At 42.4% G+C, this 23777-nt stretch overlaps 1 protein-coding gene across 3 annotated transcripts in view; it reads right to left on the reverse strand.

Moving 5' to 3' along the window:
• Nucleotides 1-12137, reverse strand: part of dennd1b (DENN/MADD domain containing 1B) — a 289551-nt gene extending 277414 nt beyond the window's left edge. For all 3 annotated transcript variants that reach the window (XR_009645036.1, XM_060830181.1, XM_060830180.1), the window contains exons 1-2: nucleotides 11917-12137; nucleotides 3570-3634 (exon numbers count right to left, since the gene is read on the reverse strand). Coding sequence is in view for 2 of the 3 variants with exons in the window: in XM_060830181.1 (XP_060686164.1) it covers nucleotides 3570-3634; nucleotides 11917-12128 (277 nt within the window). In the remaining variant the exon portion in view is untranslated. The remainder of the gene's footprint in view (nucleotides 1-3569; nucleotides 3635-11916) is intronic.
• Nucleotides 12138-23777: the final 11640 nt, after the last annotated feature.

Raw genomic sequence — 23777 nt, forward strand, 5'->3', positions numbered from 1 at the left:
AGAGGAGGTGGTGGAGGCTGGTACAATTGCAACATTTAAAAGGCATTTGGATGGGTATATGAATAGGAAAGGTTTGGAGGGATATGGGCCAGGTGCTTGCAGGTGGGACTAGATTGGGTTGGGATATCTGGTCGGCATGGATGGGTTGGACCGAAGGGTCTGTTTCCATGCTGTACATCTCTATGACTCTATGACACTGTTTCCTGCCTACAAACCATTTTATTCTTTAATCTATGCCAGCACCAATATCTTGCACTTTGATTTTACACAACAACCTCTTCTTGTATGGGACTTTATCAAAAGCTTTCTAAAAATCCAAATACGCCAAATTCACTGCTTCACCCTCATCTGTTCTGCTTCTTACATTCCCAAAAACATGGCTCCAGTAAGTCTTTCAGCCACGGTTTCCAATAGACAATAGACAATAGGTGCAGGAGTAGGCCATTCTGCCCTTCGAGCCTGCACCACCATTCAATATGATCATGGCTTTAATCAGTATCCTGTTCCTGCCTGATCTCCATAACCCTTGATTCCACTATCCTTGAGAGTTCTATCCAACTCTTTCTTAAATGAATCCGGAGACTGGGCCTCCACTGCCCTCTGGGGCAGAGTATTCCACACAGCCACCACTCTCTGGGTGAAGAAGTTTCTCCTCATCTCAGTTCTAAATGGTCTACCCCATATTTTTAAGCTGTGTCCTCTGGTTTGGCATTCACCCATCAGCAGTAACATGTTTCCTACCTCCAGATTGTCCAATCCTTTAATAATCTTATATGTCTCAATCAAATCCCCTCTGTCTTCTAAACTCAAGGCTATACAAGCCCGATCGCTCCAGTCTATCAGTGTAAGGTAGTCCCACCATTCCAGAAATTGACCTCGTGAACCTACGCTACATTCCCTCAATAGCCAGAATGTCTTTCCTCAAATTTGGAGACCAGAACTGCACACAGTACTCCAGGTGTGGTCTCACCAGGGCCCTGTACAGCTGCAGAAGAACCTCTTTGCTTCTATACTCAATCCCTCTTGTTATGAAGGCCAGCATGCTGTTAGCCTTCTTCACTACCTGCTGTACCTGCATGCTTACCTTCATTGACTGGTGTACAAGAGCCCCCAGATCTCTCTGTACTGCCCCTTTACCTAAATTGATTCCATTGAGGTAGTAATCTGCCTTCCTGTTCTTGCCACCTAAGTGGAGAACCATAGATTTATCCACATTAAACTGCATCTGCCATGCATCTGACCACTCACCTAACCTGTCCAGGTCACCCTGTAATCTCCTAACACCCACCTCACATTTCACCCTTCCACTCAGCTTAGTATCATCAGCAAATTTGCTAATGTTATTACTTATACCATCTTCTATATCATTAACATATATTGTAAAAAGCTGTGGTCCCAGCACTGATCCCTGTGGTACCCCACTGGTCACTCACTGCCTGCCATTCCAAAATGAAGCCATTTATCACTACTCTTTGTTTCCTGTCAGCCAACCAATTTTCAATCCAAGTTAGTACTTTGCCCCCAATACCATGCGCCCTAATTTTGCTCACTAACCTCCTATGTTGGACTTTATCAAAAGCTTTCTGAAAGTCCAGGTACACTACATCTACTGGATCTCCCTCGTCCATCTTCTGGGTTACATCCTCAAAAAATTCCAGAAGATAAGTCAAACGATTTCCCCTTCGTAAATCCATGCTGACTCTGACCTATCCTGTTACTACTATTCTTTTTCAGAAATCCATGCTGACTTTTGTAATATCAATGGTAGTCTTTAAATGTTATCTCATCACATCCTTTATAATACTTTATATTATTTTATATGTTATCTATGTTTAATAGACTCCAGCATTTTGCCTACTGATGTTAGGCTAATTGTCCTGTAATTCCTAGTTTTCTCCCTCTCTCTCTCTTTTTCTTTTGACATAGTGAAGTGACAATTGTCACCCTCCAATCTTCTGGGACTGTTCAAAAAACGTTGTCAATTCTGGAAGATGATAACCAACATATCCACTTTTTCCATGGCCACCTTCTTTTGTTCCCTGTAATGGAGATGATTAGTCCCTTGAGATTTAATAGCATTTTGTCCTATTAATTTCTCCAGCACTTTCTTTTTTACTAATACTAATTTATTTCAATTTCTCTTTTTCAAAAGACTCTTGCTTTCCAAAGGAAGTTGTGCAAGTCTTCTGTGAAGTCAGAACAAAACTGGTTAAAAATTTGCCATTTCCTTGTTCTCCGTTATCAATTCTGCTATTTTAGATTGTATTCATCATCACTAATCTTTTCCGTTTCAATGCTTACAGAAGCTTTTTCAATCTGCTTCTATATTCCCTGTAAAATAACTCCCATCCTTCATTTTCCTCCTGTTAAATCAACCTCTTGGTCCTCCTTTACTTAATTATAAACTGCTCCCAGTCAGACTTGCTACAGTTTTGAGCAACTGTAATTTACTTCATTTTGATCAAACGTTATCTTTAATTTCTTTAATTAACCACGATTGAGCTATTGTTCTTGTTATTTTATCTTAAAAGAATATGTAACTGCTGCAATGAAAGCACGTATTCCATAAATAATACCCATTGCCTGTCATGCTATTTAATGAAGTCACAATCTATCACAGCCGACACTCAGCTCAATTTGCACATGCGCAAACTCTCACAGAAAAATTATTAATCAAGCCCTTCTTATTCCACAAACCAAATGTAGTATAGCCTGCCCCAAAGTTAGTTCTTCAACATGCTGGTCTAAAACTCCATCTTGTACACAGTCCAGGAATTCATCCACCACACGATTGTTGCTGATGTAGCTTGCCCTGACTAAACATATGTTAAAATCACTCGTGATTATTTTAGCACCCGTGTTGCTTGCGTCTCTAACTTCCTTCTAATGACACCTACTACCTTACCACTGTTTGAAGACCAAAAGGAAACTTCAATGAATGTCAACTGCCCCTTGGTGTTTCTTAGCTCCACCCAAACTGATGGCACATCTAGATTAATTGCACTAATATCCTTTTTTTTAAACTGGTGCAATAACTTCATCTTTAACTAAATGCCATCCCACCTCAAACAACAAAGGCAGAATTGGTGACTCAAATTACGCCAGCTATTGAATATTGCTGGCCACACATCCATTCTGTTTCAAAATAACCTTGGGGAAAAAAACTAGCACCAAAAGGCGACACTTGTAATATTTAAATGTTAGTATGTTATCTGTAAATTCTCAAAATAATTTTCGACTAATGTGGTTAGAGATAATCAACCGGAGAAAATGATTAGAGGGAGAGTTTAATTTTGTCCAGACCTAACTACCTAAGTTGCAACTTTGAATCTGGATAGGAGACTCTTCCAAAGTTCTCACCTGAAAGAATTTTCACAAGGAACACAATGTGGATATGGCATAGTAATCCTATAAGAAGCTAACTGTGTTAATGAAATGAAATAGAGCCACAAAAATAAATCAAAATAGTTGTGTCAATAGCAGACAAACAAATTACTGGCAATTCTTCAATGCCTAATCACTAAGGCACAAAATACCAAATCCACGATGGAAGATAAAATGAAAGCTACCTTCATTGTCGGAAGCTGGGCAGGTCACTTTGAATACCAGATCAAAGGTTCTTTCTGGGCTCTCTCTGTTAAAAGAAAATGAAGGAAAAAGTTGAATCCTCTGTTACAGCATGTTGCATTGGTACTGATATGAATACCTGTTATAAATGTGAAAACTAAGAACAATAAAATCTCTTTCAAGGAAACAAAATAAAAGTTCCAAAACTATCCAACACCCTATTCTAATTCTCATCTTTCACAATCAAAGTATTATCTTACAAAAAGGTTTAAACATATTTAGAATTGCGTAATGTATACATGCAATCGATACTACAGATTTACAAACAACTAACAGCACTCAACTATACTTCAATGTAGGAACAAGAGAAAGTCAGTTAGACACCTTCGCCCAATTCGTCATTCTGATGATCTGCACCTCAACTCCACTAATTTATTTTAACCCATTTTCTTTGGTCCTTTACTAAAACAAGACATTTTCAATCTCAGCTTTGATCCATCATTAACTATCTTTTAGTGAGAGATAGTTCCAGATTTTAACTACCCTTTCTTTGAAGAAGGTCATCCATATTACACAAACAAAATATTTGCATGAATATGACTCATCTTTCCTTGAGCTGTCTTCTTAGGAGACAAACATTATTTTGACCCCCATCACTCCTCCAAAAATATCTAATCATTCTGAATCTCAGGGTTTTCTTCATTAAAAGTCAATGCTTCAAGTCATAGTTTTCACAGCATGGAAAAGGCCCTTTGGCCCATAGTCATCAAACAGCTACCTCTTCATTCTCATCCCATTTTCCATCACTTGCTCCGTAGTCTTGTCGGCATTGGCATTTTAGGTGCTCATCAAAATAGTCTTTAAGCTGTTGAGGACTCCTACCCTTTTAGGCAGTGAGTTCCAGATGCTCACCACTCTCTACGTAAAAAAGATTTTCCCTAGATCCCCTCAAACCCTCCTGCTCCTCACCTCAAAGCTGTGCTTGCTAGTTATTGACTCATCTACTGAGGGGAAAGATTTCTCCCTACCCACCCATTCTCTATCAGAAATCTATACACCTCTGTTTATGGCCAGGGTCCTAGGTTTGATTCCAGCCTCGGGTGACTGTCTGTGTGGAGTTTGCACATTCTCCCCACGTCTGCGTGGGTTTCCTCCGGGTGCTCCGGTTTCCTCCCACAGGTCCAAAGATGTGCAGGTCAGGTGAATTGGCCATGCTAAATTGCCCATAGTGTTAAGTGCATTAGCCAGAGGGAAATGGGACAGGGTGGGTTACTCTTCGAAGGGTCGGTGTGGACTTGTTGGGCTGAAGGGCCTGTTTCCACACTGTAGGGAATCTAATCTAATCAAGTTTTCTGGCTCCACAAACAGTTTGCCACTTGGGTCCCAACTGAGCCCTACTCTTTCCCTGTTATTTTCTTGTCCCTGATGTACATCGAAAAGTCCTAGACGGAAAGCAAGCAAAATGTCTTTCAAGGTTTAATCCCTGTCATAAATCCACAATATAAACCAATAATCTTCCATCAACACTGCAGGAGGCTCGCAGTCACCTACTCTCTAACAAAGAGTGCGGTGGTGGAAAAGCACAGCCAGCCAGGCAATATCCAAGGAGCAGGCGAGTTGACATTTCGAGCATAAGCCTTTCATCAGGCATGAGGGGTAGGCCCAAGGGGGCTGAGACATAATTGGGAGGGGGTGGAGCTGGAGTGGAAGGTAGCTGGGAATGCAATAGGTAGATGAAGGTGGGGTGGTGATAGGTTGGTGAGGTGGGTGGAGTGGATAGATGGGAAGGAAAATGGGCAGTTCAAGAGGGTGGTGCCAAGTTGGTAAGTTCGGATCTGGGACAAGGTGGGGAGAGGGGAAAATGAGGAAACTAGTGAAATCATCATTAATCACATGTGGTTTAAAAGTCCCAAGGTGAGAGATGAGGCATTCTTCCTCCAGGTGTCGGGTCGCTAGAGTTTGGCAGTGGTGGAGGCCCAGGACTTGCATGTCCTTGGCATAGTGGGAGGGGGAGTTAAAAGTGTTCAGCCACGCAGCAGTGGAGTTCTTTAGTTCATGTGTCCCAGAGATGTTCGCTGAAACTTTCTGCAAGTTGGCATGCTGTCTCCCCAATGTTGAGGAAACCCTCTCCCACTTTGCCAAAGAGATGCAAGTCCTGGGCCTCCTCCACCGCCAAACTCTAGTCTGCTGAGACCTGAAGGAAAAACGCCCCATCATCCGCCTTGGGACTCTCCAACCAAATGGTATCAACGTGAATTTCACCAGTTCCTCAGTACCCCTCCCCTTACCTTATCCCAGATTCAACCTTCCAACTCGGCACCACCCTCTTCAACTGTCCTACCTGCCCATCTTCCTTCCTACCTATTTGCTCCAGCCCCCCTCACCAATCTATCACCTTTATCCCCACATTCATCTACTTATCGCATTCCCAGCCACCATTCCCCCAGCCCCTGCCCCTCCCCTTCCCATTTATCTCTCAGCCCCTATGGCTACCCCTCATTCCTGATGAAGGGCTTACGCTTGAAACATTGACTGTCCTGCTCCTTGGATACTGCCTGACCTGCTGTGCTTTTCCAGCACCACACTCTTCAACTCTGATCTCCAACATCTGCAGTCCTCACTTTCTCCTACTCTCTAACAAATACATTTGGTCACAGTTCTGGAAGCACTCTCAGACCTTTTCTTAAGGTCTCTTCATAAAAGGAACCAACATCCAAATGCCAGCAGTTTGAATTTCAAGCACAAAAAGATGATAGTATACAAAAATGACATCTTTGATTACAAAATTCAAGTAAAGTATAAAATATTCAACACACAAGCCCAGCCACAAACTGAGTCCTGTCATCAAGGTTTCATTCTTCTAACAACATTGCCCAAGCCAGTTTCACCAAGCTCAGCTATGTTCCACTTGATCTATTGATGAGACTATTCACTGATACACATTCAACATCAAAAGCAATGGTGAGCCTGACAATCAGAAAAGCTTCACATTTGCTCTCCAACAGCAATCATCATCAGGAAGTGAGTCTTCTCCTCCCATAAGAGAAAGGTACAATTAGATACTTGATGATTTTTTATTAATGGCATCGATGTGGGAAATTGCGAGTCTCCTTACTCCAAGTAAAAAACATATTCTCAAAAAAAAGAAACATTAATTGAGTCCATCTTTAGTGCATCTTGCCTCATGGTGAGGTTTTTATCAATGCAGTGAAAGCTGAACAACAGAAATAGTAAACAGCTAATTGCATCTTAATGAGTTGTGAATAAAGGCATCACCTAAAATAGTACTGTCACTAACCGGAGTCAGTGGTGGTGAATTTCCTTTTATCTTCTTTCATGGGTTTTGAGTTTTGCATTGTTGTACATTCCTATCTTCCTCTGACAACATAGTTGTGACAGGTCTTCTTGAACATCTACAATTCATGTGGTGTAGGGACACCCACAAGGACTGTTAGGAAAGAAGTTCCATTGATCACGAAAAATAAGTGAAAAAGCTCCATCTCAGGTTAGGGTTCCACCATAAGGCCAGAAAGAGGGAGGTTTGCCAATAATTACACAATGTTCAGTACCATTCAAAAGTCCTCAGATACTGAAGCAGTAATGTTCACACGCAATAATGGACTGGCAATTGACAAGTAACATCCATGCCACATAAATGCCAGGCATGTCCAATCAGAAATAATCTAACCAGCATCCTTGATATTCAATGGTATTGCCATCACTGAATCCCCCACTGTCAACATCCATGGGGTTACGTTTGACCAGAAATTCAACTGGACTCGCTGTGTAAATATAATGGCTACAAGAGTAGGTCAGAGGCTAGGAATACTGTGACAAGTCACTCACCTTCTGATTCCCCAAAGCCTGGCCACCATCTGCAAGGTCCAAGTCAGGCGTGCAATGTACGAGTGCAGCTCCAACAACACTCAAGAAGCTTACACCATTCAGGACAAATAGCCCAATTGATTGGTATGACATTCAAAGTCAGCCACTCTCTCTCCCACCGATGCTCAGTAACAGCAGTGTGTTATTATTTACAAGACGCACTGCAGAAATTCACCAAAGATTCTCAGATAGCACCCTCCAAACGTAATAACACTGCCATCTAGAAAGACAAGGGCAGCAGATACACAGGAACACCATCACCAGCAAGTTGTCCTCCAAACCACTTTCTGATTTAGAAATATATCATGGTTCCTTCGTTGTCACTGGGTCAGAATCCTGGAATTCCCTCCCTAAGGCGAGTCAATCTACAGCATGAGGATTGCAGCAGTTCAACAAGCCAGTTCACCACCCCCTTCTCAAGGGCAACTAGGGATAGGCAATAAATGCCAGCCAGCCAGTAATGCCCATGTTCTAGCAATAAATAAAAATAAAAGATTGGTGAGTGACTTTGAGGAGAATTTGCAGATATTCCCATACATCCACTGCCCTTCCCCATCTAGGTAACAGTGGCTGTGCATTTGGAAGATGCTGTTGAAGGAGTTTTGATCAGTTGTGTATTATATATAGCACACACACGTAGTCACAGACTTCAATAGAATCTGTGAAGTTGTGAACTAAACTGAATACGGTTTCCTGATAATTGCACATAACTCTTTCTGACATTGTACTGGAGAAAAGGGCTTTGATGGAGCAGCTACAGATGGTGGGACCTCAGACATCACTCTGAGAAGCTCCTACAGAGACATTCTGGAGCCTAGTCCAATGTTAGGTACAACTCCAAACGGTGAAGAGCTTTTTCTCTCATTCAAACAAATTAAATTTTGTCAAGGCTGCTTGGTGCCACATTCAGTCCAATGATATCAAGCGCAGTCACTTTCACCTCAACTCTCTGGTTCAGCCTTTTCATTCATGTTTTAACCAAATTTTAAAGCAGGAATTGAGAAGTCCTGTTAGAACCCAAACTGAACACTGATGACCAGATTATTGCTGGGCAAATGCCACTTAATTGAATTGTCAATGATTTTTTTTCATGACTTTGCTCATTGTCAAGCATAGCCTGATGGGCATTCATCGACTAGGTAGAATATTTCCTGAATTTTGTAGATAGCACAGAGTTGGATAATGTTCCATATTACTTAATATATGTGTGTGTCATTGGTGACTGGATATGATAGGACTGAAGTGCTTCAGTCTGGTATCACTTAGCATTGCATGCTATTTCTGCTGTTTGGTATGTAGGTAGCCCTCTGTTGAAGAGGCACCGGAATAACCCCATGTTTTTAGGTTCCCTATTGCTGCTCCTAGCATTCCCTCCTGCACTCAAGGAATCAGGGTTGATGCCTTCGTTTGATAGCATTGCTAGAATGCAGGATATGACAGGCCATAAAGCTATAGATTTGAGTTTGATCACAATTCCACTGCCGTCGATGGTCCACAGTACCTTATGGCTGCCCAATTTTGAGTTCATAGACAATACATGGAATCGATCCCATTTTGTACAGTGGGTATTGCTATATAACACAATAGAGAGAAATTCAATGTGAAGATGGGCTTCATCTCCACAAAGACTGTGAAGTGCTCACTCCAACCAATACTATCATAGACAGCTGCATTTATAACACCTAAGAGTAATTTTGTTGCATTTATGACTGATAGATTGGCGGTGAGCTGGTGCAACAGATATTTGCTCCTTTGTTGATTCCTATACCACCTGCTGTAGGCCCAATCTAGCAGCTGTATACTTCAAGTCTCAGTCAGAGCTGTCAGTGATGGTGTTATCGGGCCTCTCATGGTCACGGACTTTGAAGTCCATCAACGAGAGTACCTTAGGTGCCCTTGCCAATGTTTGTCTGTCCGCCCTGAAGAGGATGTTCAACATGGAATTGTACTGATTCATCAGCTGAATGGGTGAAGGGAGATGGGAAACTGCAGGGGGTTCACTTGCCCATATTTGACCCACTGCCATGAGACTTCATTGGGTCTGAATCGATTTTCAGGCCTCACAAGCTGTGAACCTTTTAACTGCACACCACTGTGCTGACAACTCCGGTTGGCTGACCTGATGGGACAAGACATACTCAGGGATAGTAATGGCAATATGTGGGACATAGTCATACTCACACAATCATACCTTATAGGCAACGTCAGCCTATTTCTTGACTATGTTTTAGGATATCTCTGGTAATTTTCGTACAAAGTTTGAGAGATGCTTGCTTTGAGAACATGCTTGTCATAGTCATTTCCAGATTCACCAACAGGTAATTGAGCTCAATTGTTCCTTTTTGACTTTTGCGTCATTATTTGGTACCAGTGAATGGCTTGTTAGGCCATTTCAGATGACGATTAAGAGTCAGACAGTCACAGAGACGGAAACAGACCCTTCAGTCCAACTTGTCCATGCCGACCAGATATCCCAACCCAATCTAGTCCCATCTGCCAGCACCCAACCCATAGCCCTCCAAGCCCTTCCTATCCATATACCCATCCAGATGCCTTTTAAATGTTGCAATTGTATTAGCCTCCACCACTTCCTCTGGCAGTTCATTCTGTACACATACCACCTCTGCGTGAAAGAAATTGCCCCTTAGGTCTCTTTTATATCTCTCCCCTCTCACCTACAGGCCAAATCAGGTAAGAATTATAAATTTCTTCCTAAAAAACATTCCCAAACCAGATGAGTTTTTCCAACGATCAATAATAGTTTCATAGTCACCTCTATCAAGACTAGGTTTCAATTCCAGATTTTCACTCATTAGTTTAAGGTTATTAACTGGATATAAATTCCACAAGTTTCTGTAATGGAATATGGTACTATGATGCCAGGATACTAATTTGGGCATCTGGCTTGCTAGTCCAGTGGCCTTAGCACTATCCCACTATCTCCAGACCTGAGTCAGCAAAACAACTGCAATTGCTTAGAAACTGTACAAAACTGTGAAGTTATGGCAAGTCACTTCTGATTTTCCTGGGAATATCTTCCCACTGCATTTGCTTATGTGCTTAAAAGGCTAATTTAATCCATGCTGTAAATCCTTCAAAACAGAATGAATTTCCTCTTGCTGAAATTAATTTATCTTGGGGCTATTAGATTTTGGGATAAACTCTGCAAAATGGCAAACTAGGCCCGCACTAATGTCCTGACAAATCCGCTTCAGGATTTAATTTCCAGAGATGGATGGGAGCAGCCAATAAGATTCTCATCTGCTTTCTACCTTTCATTGTTGTACAGAATGCCTCACCATGTCTGGTTAGGGACTGAAAAAGAAGTGACACTGCATGAGGAAATGAAGTTACCAACACCCTACTCCTCTCTTGCAAACCACAAAGAAATAACACCGGCTGTCATTTCAACGCAACCTCAAATTCCACAATTTAAGATCAGATTCAGCAAAAATGCACCAAAACTGCATCAACTTATTTTGTTCGCTAGAATTTCAAATTGCATTAGCTAGTGACCCCTTCTCACATTTTGTTAGAATTACTCGGATGGAAAATTTCCACAGCAGCATTTCATGAAGCAAGTACTGAAAGTCTGTTGTATGAAGTGTGACAGCAGGGGGTTCATGGCTGGTTGTCCAATCCAATCTCCTTTTGGAGATAGCCTAACCAAGTTGTAGGAAGAGAACCACTTCTTGTTCCCGTTCCCACACTGGTGGCACAGCTCAGCAGTGCAGTGTGCTGCCATTCATAAGTGGTTTTCCAAACACTGGCACCCTAGCAGAAAGATGGCAAGACCACTTCTGTAACTGGTGAAACTTCTCATATTACTAAATTCCAAATACTTCTGTTTTGGAATTTTCACATTATCTCTGGTTTTGTGGCCACCCTGTAAACACACGTTATTTATATTACCATAGACTGAGCTTACATGATCCTTAGTTTATTTGTTCATTCAGTCAGTGGCTTATCACCAACCATGCAGGTATATTTTTTGTAGGGAAAGCCACAGGAGCATGGCATTTTTCTAAAGAACAACAGACTTAATTATTTGGCCGTTTTCTTGACCTGGGTAGTTCTGTTTTTCATTTCATGAATTAAAAAAAAAGTAAATGTAAGAATTTGCACATCGTGCAAGATAAAATTGCAAGTTGATAGGGAGAACTGCACCCAACCCCCTTTTTGTTTTGTAAACCAGGCAGTGTACAGTATACCCTGGTTAGATATGAAATGTTCAGCCTTCACCGTCAGCAATCAGATTTGGCAGAGAGAGACTGAGTACAGGCCTGAAGCCTCCAGATTTCAACAAAACCAGAAACACAGGCGCTTCCACTCTGCAACAAAAGCCAATACTGCCAATGAATGTAATATCCCCCAGGCCCAACCCAACCAGGTGCTTCGACCTTGCGGAAGTCTCCAGCTCTCAATCCAGCCACCCCAGGGTCCCGACCTTTCCCAGTCACTCACTTCAATCTACAGTCCATGGTTACGGCATCTCGGTGCGGCTCCGCCCCCCCACCACCACCTCGGTGTCTCCTCGGTCTCTGTGTCCCAGCCGCCGGGGCAGCCCCAGACGGAGAGACTGCGCTGCGGCTGAAGGAGCAGCGCGGCTCCTGAGTTCGATTCGGCTCCTCACTGAACCATTGCCCCCGCTGCCGCTGTTCTTCCTCCAGCAACATACACACACACACAAGACAAACTAGGAAGTTAGCACTCACTGACAAGAGAAGGTTAGCAACGTCACCTGACTGAGTGCCACTACAGGAAGCTTACAGGAGAGTGATCTCGCAAAAGTGGATGAAATGTGAAGTTTAGGTTTGTAACGAAGGCATTGACTCCTACTGTTAGTGAGCATCAACATTAGAAAACAAATTAAGCAAAATAAAACGTCCGGACGAGCACTGTGGTTAGTTTTGTTTTCGTAATTGTCTTCTTCGTTTTTTTCTTAATTATTTATTCCCTCAGCTGCAAATCCCAATGTAGACAACCCTCTCTGGACTGCCTTCTACATCCACCACCCCGTCCCCAAAACCAACAAGTCATAAAAATGTTTGTTTTTTTTAAAAAAAAGAGCTGTTCCGACCAATATCAGTTAATGCCGAGGGATTTCCCTTTAATAGTCACCACCAGGTGAAATAATATGCTCAATCCCGTGTGACATTTCGTCAGAAGGATCCCATGTCATTGCAATTTTCTACGATCATGTTGCCATAATTCTGAACAATGATTTGGCATGTTAGTGTTGGCACATGAATTTCACTACAGCAGGATGGGTGTGAAATTGCCCATCCTCTTGTACTGTGAAAAACGAGTTGGATGGAAGCTAGAGTTTCTTTCTCTAAATATGTCACAACAGATTTGAAACTATACAACGAGGAGCACAAAATGCTGCTGCTAACAATAACGTGAACAATATACTATGTGACAATGGCTGGTAAATATCGACCAAGAGGCATACTGAAACACAATAGTAATGCATATATATATATCCTACTGCATTTTATCTAAGCACAATGTCTGCATAGAGACTGCTGATGCCTGAGAAGTTGTCTGGAGACTGCTGAGTTCAGAGATGAGTTTATGAATTGACATGCAAGAACCCACATTACATTTACTCAGTATGACTTGACACATCTGAATATTCATGAGTTATCAAATATAATGTCAAGCAGCAGTTGGAAAGAATTATTAGAGTGGGGAATCAAATGCTTAGCCAAAGTGTTTTAAAATCCGTCTTAAAATGTGAGGGTGTACAGAGGATTATATGTGGGTCCGTTAGCCCTCACGATAGGTGGCTCGGTGGTTAGCACTGCTGCCTCACAGCACCAGGGACCTGGGTTTCATTCCGGCCTTGGTTGACTGTCTGTGTGGAGTTTGTACGTTCTTCCTGCGTATATGTGGGTTTCCTCTGGATGCTCCAGTTTCCTCCCACAGTCCCAAGCTGTGCAGGTTAGGTGGATTGGCCATGCTAAATTGCCCATAGTGTGCAAGGCTGTGTGGGTTAGCCATGGGAAATGCAGGGTTGCAGGAATAGGATGGTACTGGATGGTCTGTCCTTCAGAGGGTGTGGGCTGAAAGTCTCACTTTCACACTATAGGGATTCTATGATGAAGAGTGGTCTATTTCTCAAAGAAATTGTGAGTGACTTGCAACCTGACTCTACATCCCATTTGTTTTTTTATTGATTCATGGGATGTGGATGTCACTGAGTGGGCCACATTTATTGCCCATCCCCAGTAGCTCTTGAAAAGCTATTGAAGAGTTCTCTTCTTGAACTGCAACAGTCCATTTGCTATAGCTGCACCCTTAATGCCATCCAGGTTTTTGATTCATCAATAGTAAAGGAACAGTGATATATTTCCAAGACAGGATGGTGAGTGGCTTGGAGGGGAACTTGCAGGAGGTGTATTGCCATATATCTACTGCCCCTTGTCCTTTTACATTGAAATGATCCTGGTTTGGAAGGTGCTGTCTGAGGAAGCTTGGTGAATTTCTGGTGAATGGTGGAAAGAATATTTATGGATGTGATGCCAATCGAGAGTGCTGCTTTTTCTGGGATGGTGTCAAGATTCTTGAGTGTTGTTTCCAGCAGGTTTTACCAATCCACATTGGATAGCCAATTGTTTTAAAGGGCTAGTGATTCTTAATTGCCTGCAGCAATACAGACTTCTGTGTCGAGAATCTCGTGGTGTAAGAGAATTAGCCTCATAAAGCAAGGTCAGAGGGATGGCATCAAGGTTGGATCAGGTATAATGAAAGTCAAAGGTTTTCTGGCTCCCTCCACACTGATCATACACGCAACTCTAAGCCTTTCCACAGTACTTTCATTTTAATGTGCCATTGCAATTCCTATCTATCTCAGAAGCACCTACCTCTCTCAAAGGGGTGAGAGTCAAGTCTTCCTTTGAGCCAGTGACATCAATGTCCCAGTTGTTATCTTTTATTAGAGAGAGTAAGTTTATTTGGCCCGTTAATTGGTTGTCCAGGATGCACTTCCAACATGAGTACACGCAAATAGTTCCACCAACATGATTTTTTTTAAAAGTAGAGCAGATTCCACCCTTTGTGTGTTTCCCAAATTCACTCCTGCAAGGTCTGACTAATCTTGGGACTGTGCTGTCCTACACTTGACAATCATTAGAATATCAATTCAATCTATTTCTCTAATATCTTGAAAACTTTGATCAAATCATCCGTTGAGCTTGTAAACACCAGAGAATACAACCATATGATGTAGGCGCAGAGTTAGGCTATTGGGCTCATCAAGTCTGATGTGTTTCAAAAGCCCACTCTCTGCCCTCTGCCCTCTGCCTGTAACTTTCGATCCCCTTACCAATTAAGAACCAATCTGGGAGATTCAAGATGGCGGCGACTCAGCAAGTCTGAGCCTACAGTGCTCCTTCCAAGACTTGGGCAAAGTGGATCTCCCACCCCCACCACACTCACCAAATCATCTAAAATAGCTCTTATTTAAAATAATTAGTTGTTTGGTAGTGTTAGTATTAAATTTAAATAATCTAATCTCTTAGGAAAAAAGACTAAAGGGAGGAGAGCCCACAGCTCTCAGCAAGCAGGAACCCCTCCCCCACCCTCTCCCTCTCCAGCTGCAGCTGAGGCGTCCATAGCCGCCCCGGGGGACTTACCGACAATAACAAGCCTTGTGGAGATGATTACCAAGCTGGATGCGAAGATCGACGCGTTTATCGAAGAGTCCCGACATCGCTGGGAATCACTCTCGGCCGAGCTGCAGAAGCACGGCCGAGACATCCAGGAACTCGAGCGCCGAGTCGGAGGGGCGGAGTTAAAGGCCGCGACCTCCGAGACTGCAGCTCAATCAGCCGCGGATCAGGTCCGGACTCTCGAGCAGCGAGTCCGGACCTTAGAGAATTACATCGACGACCTCGATAATCGAGGTCGCCGAAAAAATATTTGTTTGCTGGGCCTTCCCGAACGGGAAGAGAAAGGCCAGCTCACAGCATTCCTGGAGCAGTGGTTGCCACAATTTTTGGATCTGGAGGCTGGATCAGGCCAGGTGTGGGTAGAATGGGCCTACTGGGTCGCAATACGCGGGCCTGGCTCGAACCGGTCCTGTTCCGGCTGCAGAGCTATAGGGAGAGGCAGATACTCCTAGATGCCTCTAGAAATCTTGGAAAAGATCCTAAAGCCATGATCTATAAAGGATCCAAGATTATGTTGTTTCAGGACTTCTCCCCGGCTTTGGCCCAAAGGAGGAAGGCGTTCGATGAGGTGAAGAAGTGTTTAAGGGACTCAAATATTCAATACACCTTACACTACCCAGCGACGCTATGTTTTAACCACGAAGGATCCGGGTATAATTTTAGATCGCCAGAAAAGGCTAAGGAATTTTTGGACTCTCTTAAATAAATCGTAAGAGACAATGGATGTTAGCTTGCCTTTTCCCCACTCCGATTTATATCCCCCCCCCGCTTTTTTCTTTTTCCTATCTTACTGTTTATTATTATCTTGTGGGGGGGAGAGGGAATTATTTATTTGCTCTCCATTTAACGATTTTCTCCCCCCCCTTAGGGTTTTTTTAAATTTTATTATTATACGTATGTATGTGTGTATGTACATATATGTGTGTATGCGTGTATGTGTATATATGTATATATATAAAACGGGGGGTTTAGTTAAGGTTGGTGGGGAGAGGTGGTTACCTTATTCTATTTTATTTTTGCCTCTAGGAGCGGGGTTATTTTCCCTTGCTATTTTATATTATTATATTTAATTATAATTTGTTGAAGTTGTAATTTTATAGTTATATATGTTTATACATGGCATTGATACTACCAAATATACTCAGGTGTGGTTGGGGGGGGGGGGTGGTGGTGGGGGTAGGGTGCTCACTGTTAACTCTAGCTCGGTATTATATCTGAATTCTCCTCATCCTATTAAGGAGCGCCTGGGTCAAGGGTGGGGCACTGGTTGGGAGAGGATATGATGGACCATTGGAAAAGAAGTGATACCCCCTGGGAACAAGGGGGATAATCTCCATTCAAATATGTTTTATATTTTTTTTATTATTTAGAAATAGTTTCCTTTTTATCATACTGTTATGAGTGTATTAGAGAACATTTATTTTTGTAAATTCTATATGCTCTTTGCTCGGGATGTTTTAGATAGGGTCTCCCCTCCCGGGGGGTCTCGGATTTACCCGGATGATTATGGTTGATCAGTCGGTTAAGTGGTGCACCTGGAATGTCAAATAGGAAGAGATTATTTTCTGTCCTCTCTTTCCATATAAGGAAAAATATTTTGGTAAACTGGGTGGTTGAAGGTTCCCCTGGATTTTCAAATTGGCATAGATTAATCATGGAATGTATTCCCCTTGACTTCCTTATAAATATGGTGCACCGAAAGACCAAATTATTTTTTACAAAATATGGCAGCCCTTTTACATAGATATTTTGGCTATCCTAACAAGGGCTTTTAGTTAATTGAGATTACAAACATGGCTGGTCCGGGGCACCTTGGGAGAGGAATCCCATACGAATACGGGTTTTGTTATATATGATGTTAACACATTCCGAGCAAGTATTTTAATATCCAACTTCTATGTTAATCGTTGGGGTTTTTTTGCCCCCCACTTCTTTTTTCTCTCTCATTTTCTCTTATTTGAAAGATGTAAGTGACTCAATTATACACTCTGGCTAATTGTAGGTTAGATTAGTAGTTAATTGAGTTTTGTTTTTTCTCTTTCGGTATTTTTCTTTTGTTAAATTTTGATTATTGTATATTTAGGATTTATTTCTATATCAATGTTGGTACTTGAGAGTTTTGTTTATTTTTGTCAATTTGTTAAAATGTTAAATTTCTAATAAAAATATCTATAAAAAAAAGAACCAATCTGTTTCTGTCTTAAATACACTCAATGACTTGACCTCCACGGCCTTCTGAGGTAGTGAGTTCCACAGATTCACCGCTCTCTGGTTGAAGGAATTCCTCCTTCATTTCTAAAGGATTGTCCCTTCTCGCTGAGGAAGTGCCCTTGGTTCCTAATCTCCTCTACTTGTGGAAACATCTTCTCCACTCCACTCTACCCAGACCTCTCCGTATTCAAAAAGTTTAAATGAGATCCCCCCTTGTTCTTCTAAACTCCACTGAATAAAGACCCAGTGTCTTCAATCACTCCACATATGGTGAACACTTTATCCTCAGGATCATTCTTGTAAACCCCCTCTGGACCCAGTCCAATACCAGCACATCCCTGCTGACACATGGAGTCCAAAATTGCTCACAATAATCCAAATGAGGTCTGACCAGAGGCTTACATAATCTCAGCAGTACATCACTGCTATTATATTCTAATCCTCTTGAAATGACTGCTAACCTTGAAAGAATGCTGAACAAGGACACCCAAGCTACTCATTCCTTGGGATGGATTTCTGCTCTGGCTCCTGAATCACCCCCAGAATTTCCTGCCATTGCTGCTTTACCATCTTAGGCCATTAAATCGTTACAATATGGAAACTGGCCATTTGGCCCATCAACTCCACATCAACTCCTGTGACCCTATCCCTGCATTTTCCATGGCTAATTCACCCAGCCTACACACCCCTGGACACCATGGGCAATTTTAGCATGGCCAATCCACCTAACCTAATGGAAGGAAACTGGAGCACACAGAAGAAACCGACACAGACACGAAAAAAATGTGCAAACTCCACTCAGACACTCGCCCAAGGATGGAATCAATCTTGGGTCCCTGGTGCTGTGAGGCAGCAGTGCTAACCTCTGAGCCACATGTCACCCCTTCCCTGCTAGGCTCCCCTTCCAATCAACTCCCCTCAGTTTCTCCCTCATGTTTTTGTAATTACCTCTACTCAATTCTAATACCATTTCATCTGATTCCAGCTCCTCCCTCTCAACATATTGGGTGAATTCTATTCTATTATGATCACTGCCCCCTCGGGGTTCCTTAACATTCAGCTTCCTTATCAAGTCTGCTTCATTACACATCACCAAATCCCGAACTGCCAGTTCCCTGGTGGGTTATGCCACACATTGATGCAAATAAAAATCTTGTGGACATTCCTCAAATTCCTTTTCTTGAGATCTGTGACCAATCTGATTTTCCTAGTCCACCTGCATACTGAAGATCCCCCTTGATGATTACAATAATGCTTTTCTTATGAGCCTTTTCTATCTCCCGATTTACTCACTGTTATGAGGCATACACACAACTCCCATCAGAATCTTTTTTCCTTTGTAGGTCCTCAATCTACCAAACATAGATTCTATGCCTTCAGAGTCTATATGATTTCTTGTTATTGGTTTCATTTCATTTCTAGCTAACAATGAAACTCCACCTCTCTGCCCATCTGCCTGTCCTTTCAATATAATGTGTATACTTGGATATTTAGTTCCCAGCCCCGATAACCTTTCAACCACGTCTCTGTGATATCCACAACATGGTATAGTCAGTTCTGTTATAAAATGATAATTCCATTCTCATGCGATTTTGCATTATAAGAAAATCGTGCAATAGCCGCACCATTGAAACCAATGGGGCTAGAATCAAGTTGCAGCCAACACAGGTAAGGAAATATTGCATTCTACGAACAACAGTCTAAATTCTTCATGAATTTGCATTGAAGAAACACACATTATCGGAGAACTGACTGTACCTCCCAATTTCAATCCACTCTATAAGCTCATTTACCACATTTTGTATACTGTGTGCATTTAAGATAACACTCTCAGTCCTGTATTGACTGACCCCTTCTCATAGTTCTCCCCTTATCTGCTGTGCCTGAAGGTGAACTTTTTCACACTCTTTGTCCTATTACTGGCTCTGGAAACATTAATAAGCTCTGCTGAGTCCTCACCCCTTTAACTTTTGATGTAATTTTCTACAGGACTGAACCCAGTTGCCATATCCACAGCCTAAGTTATGCACTTTGTCAGGACTCTGGTCCCAGCATGATTCAGGTGGAGCCCATGCCATCAGAACAGCTCCCTCCTTCCCAGTACTGTTGCCATTAATTCAAATCAGTTTTTGCCATGCCAATCTTTGAGCGCCCTCTTTAATCTTGTTGAACCTGTGCCAATTTGCTCGTGGCCCTGGTAGTAATCCTGAAACTATTATCTCTTTGGTTCTGCTTTTTTAATTTTAGCCCCGAGCTGCTCATATTCCCTCAGAAGGAACTCTTTCCTCTTTCTACCCATAACATTGGTATCTATGTGGACATGACAACTGGACTTTTCCCCTAAGATCCTCTGCATCCCAAATGAGATATCCTGAATCTGGACACCAGGCAGGCAACACAGCCTTGAGGGGTCTCTTTTGTCCTGTCTGTTGAATGTCTCCCTGTACTTTGGTGCTATGATTTGTTTGTTCACCCTCCATGCAGCCCACACTCTTATCCACAAAGGGACAGCAAGAATCTCAAATCTGTTAGACAAGCTCAAGGGCTGAGGCTCCTTCAGCATTACTTCCTGGATCCCTCTACCACTGTCACTTATAGTTACACCCTCCTGCCCCTGACCACTGACTGAATATGAGAGTGTGACTGCCTCCTGAAACACAGTGTCCAAGTAACTCTCCCCCTCCCTCATGTGTTGCAATGTTCAAAGCTCAGACTCCAGCCAACTCTGAGCCAAGATTCCTCAAACAACAAATACTTGCTGTAGATGTGGTCGTTATGAACCACAGTAGGGTCCACCAGCTCCCACCTCATGCAGGTACAACACGTTGTTATTGCTGGCATTACAATCTTTAATTACGACTTCTTAATTGGATTTTTAAAGTTTAAAGTCTGGTTGAAGATTTGTAGCTCGGGTGTCCATTGTTGTGGTTCTGTTCGCCGAGCTGGAAGTTTTTGCTGCAAACGTTTCGTTCCCTGGCTAGGGAACATCATCAGTGCTATTGGAGCCTCCTGTGAAGCGCTGCTTTGATGTTTCTTCCGGTATTTATAGTGGTTTGTTCTTGCCGCTTCCAGGTGTCAGTTTCAGCTGTAGTAGTTTGTATGTGGGGTCCAGGTCGATGTGTCTGTTGATGGATGTTCTTGCCGCTTCCGGGTGTCAGTTTCAGCTGTAGTGGTTTGTATATGGGGTCCAGGTCCATGTGTCTATTAATGGAGTTTGTGGATGAATGCCATCTATAGTGGTTTGTATATGGCATTCATCCAAAAACTCCATTAATAGACACATGGACCTGGACCCCACATACAAACTACTATAGCTGAAACTGACATCCGGAAGCGGCAAGAACAAACCACTATAAATACCGGAAGAAACATCAAAGCAGCGCTTCACAGGAGGCTCCAAATGCACTGATGATGTTCCCTAGCCAGGGAACGAAACGTTTGCAGCAAAAACTTCCAGCTCGGTGAACAGAACCACAACAATGGATTTCTAAAGGTTTGCTTGTAGACTTTTAGTTTGTAGCCTTAAAATATTTCCCCTTTTGATCTCCAATCTGAAAGTAACATATAATATGTAGTCAAATGAGAAGCTATCACCAACCAATGAACCTTCGGTTTACCTGTGATGTCACTCTTTTGCACTGGGCCCCTGATCCCGGACTTCAACTATCTTATTAAAAAATCCTTACAAGCCATCAGCCAAAAAAAAGCAAGGAAAATGGACCTCTTACCCTCTGTACCAAATTCCCACAATGCCACCAATTTCCCCAAACTATACTCACACCCAGTTTGTGTCTCATTCCAGATGTGTTCTTACTAAATTGCCCATTGTGTTCAGGGATGTGTAGGTTACATGCATTACTCAGGGGTAAATGCAGAGTAATAGGGTAGGAGAATGGGTCTGAGTGGGTTACTCTTTGGAGGGTCAGCGTGGGCCAAATGGCCTGTTTCCATACTCTATGGATTCTATGATTCTATAATACTCCTTCTTGACTGTGCAAAGCTTACGAATCAGAGATTGTGGAATTGCCCTTTGTAAGAGTAATGTCCCTCAAAACAATGATATTTCTAGTCAAATTATAGTGCAGTGCCCCCAAAATCAATATATCTTTCCTATCCTAACCCGAACCCAAACTCTCACTCTAACCCTAACCCGAACCTTTCCTAAAAAGTGGTATATAGAACTGCTCACAGTACCGTAGACCCAGTCTTTTCAGAGCATAACATCCATCCCCACACAATTATACTTTTTCAGATATCAGGACCAACATCTTGTTAGCTTGCCTGATTATTTTCTGTGTTCATAACACCACTTAGGGAGGCAGTGAAATACTGGTATTGTCACTGAACTCATAATTCAGAGGCCCAGGCTAATGTGGTTGACTCTTGAGTGTCTTTGGAAATAGCTGAGCAAACCATGCAGTTGCATGTAAGTACTGCAAAGTATGATAAATGAAACAAACAACAACAGAAATTGCTGGAAAGGCTCAACAGATCCAGCAGAAACTGTGGAGAGAAACCAGAGTTAACGTTTCGGGTCAAGTGACCTTACTTTAGAACTGACAGTCATTGGGAATTAGTTATCATCAGTTCAACAGAAGAATTACTTGACCTGAAATGTTAACTATGATTTCTTTCCATAGATGCTACCAGACCTGCTAAACTTATCCGGCAATTTCTGTTTTTGATTCTGATTTCCAGCATCCGTAGCTCTTTTGGTTTTTATAGAAGAAATAAAACTGGACTGACCAGTCCACATTGACCAAGGCACTAAAAATGTCAACAGCAATCACAGCTCCATTGAACCTATGCAATCCAACCAATTACCATCCCAGTAGTCTCTATTCAATCATTAGTAAACTGATCGAAGGTGTTAACTATAGTGCTATCAAGCAGCACTTACTCAAAAATGACCTATTTACTGATACTCACGTTTGTTTTCAACCAGTTCCTTACCTCATTACAGCTTTGATCCAAACATGGATAAAAAAGCCGAACTCAAGGTGGGAGGTGAAAGTGATTCCCCTTGACATAAAAATCATTTCATTGAATGTGGCAACAAGGAGCCCTAAATAAACTCAAGTTAATGGGAATCAAGGGAAAATCTCTGGCTGTGTTCAACCAGCACAAAGGGCAATGATTGTATTTGTTGAAGATGTCACAGGTTACCACTGCAGGAGTTCCTCAGGATTGTGTCATATACCCAATGATCTTTAGTTGCTTCATCAATGATCTTCTCCCCAGGAGGTCAAAAGTTGGAATGTTTGTTGATGAGTTCACAATATTCAGCATCATGCATAACTTTACCAATACTGAAATTATGTTTTTACTTCCTCCCACCTTACTGTCCAACGCCCATCCAGTTGAAGCTGTTATTGACTTACATTTCATTAAATCTAGTCTGCTGCATTGGCACCCACGTTGTGGTCTCTTCCACAGTGGGGAGAAGAAATGCAGACTGGGTGACCACTTTGAAACCTATGTTCTGCCCATAAAATGAAATTTGAGTCACATAAGTGACAGGAATTGACCCTCCTCAATAAGAAAGAATCTCACAATTATCTCTTGACATTCAATGGTCTTACTATCATTGAATCCCTTACTACCAACATCCTGGGATTACCATTGATTAGGAACTAGACTCATCAGGAATGTGATGGAATATTTTCCACTGTCCTGGTGAATACAACTCCAACAGTATTCAGGTGGCTTGACAGCATCCTGCCCAATTCAGCCTGTTTGACTGGCACTTCATCGAACACTTTCATCACTCATTCCCTCTACCACCAAAGCACGGAGGCAGCAGTGTGCACCATCAACAGGATAGACTGCAACAATTCACAAAGGCTTCTTAATTAGCACCTTCCAAATCCATGACCTCTACCATCTAGAAGGACAAGGGCTGCAGATAAATGAGAACACCACCTGCATGCTCTTCTCCAAGCCATGCACAATACTGGGGAGTGTTGCTGAACAAAGACACATTGGAGTGGGGGTTCACAGTTCCTTCAAAATGGAGTTGCAGGTAGATAGGATAGTGAAGAAGGCAAAAGCTAGGTAAAAACAATGACTGCAGATGCTGGATTAGAGTGGTGCTGGAAAAGCACAGCAGTTCAGACAGCATCCAAGGAGCAAGAAAATCAATGCTTCATGCAAAAGCCCTTCATCAGGAATACAGGCAGAGTGTCTGAAGGGTGGAGAGATAAATGAGACAAGGGTGGGGGTGGGGAGAAAGTAGCATAGAGTACAATAGGTGAACGGGGGTGGGGATGAAGGTAATAGGTCGGGGAGGAAGGTGGGGGAAGATAGCAAAGAGTACAATGGGTGGATGAGGGTGGGGATGAAGGTGACAGGTCAGAGAGGAGGATAGAGTGGATAGGTGGAAAGGAAGATAGGCAGGTAGGACAAGTCATGGGGACAGTGCTGAGCTGGAAATTTGGA

This window comes from Hemiscyllium ocellatum, chromosome 9 (genome assembly GCF_020745735.1).
Source record: "Hemiscyllium ocellatum isolate sHemOce1 chromosome 9, sHemOce1.pat.X.cur, whole genome shotgun sequence".
Lineage (NCBI taxonomy): Eukaryota > Metazoa > Chordata > Chondrichthyes > Orectolobiformes > Hemiscylliidae > Hemiscyllium > Hemiscyllium ocellatum.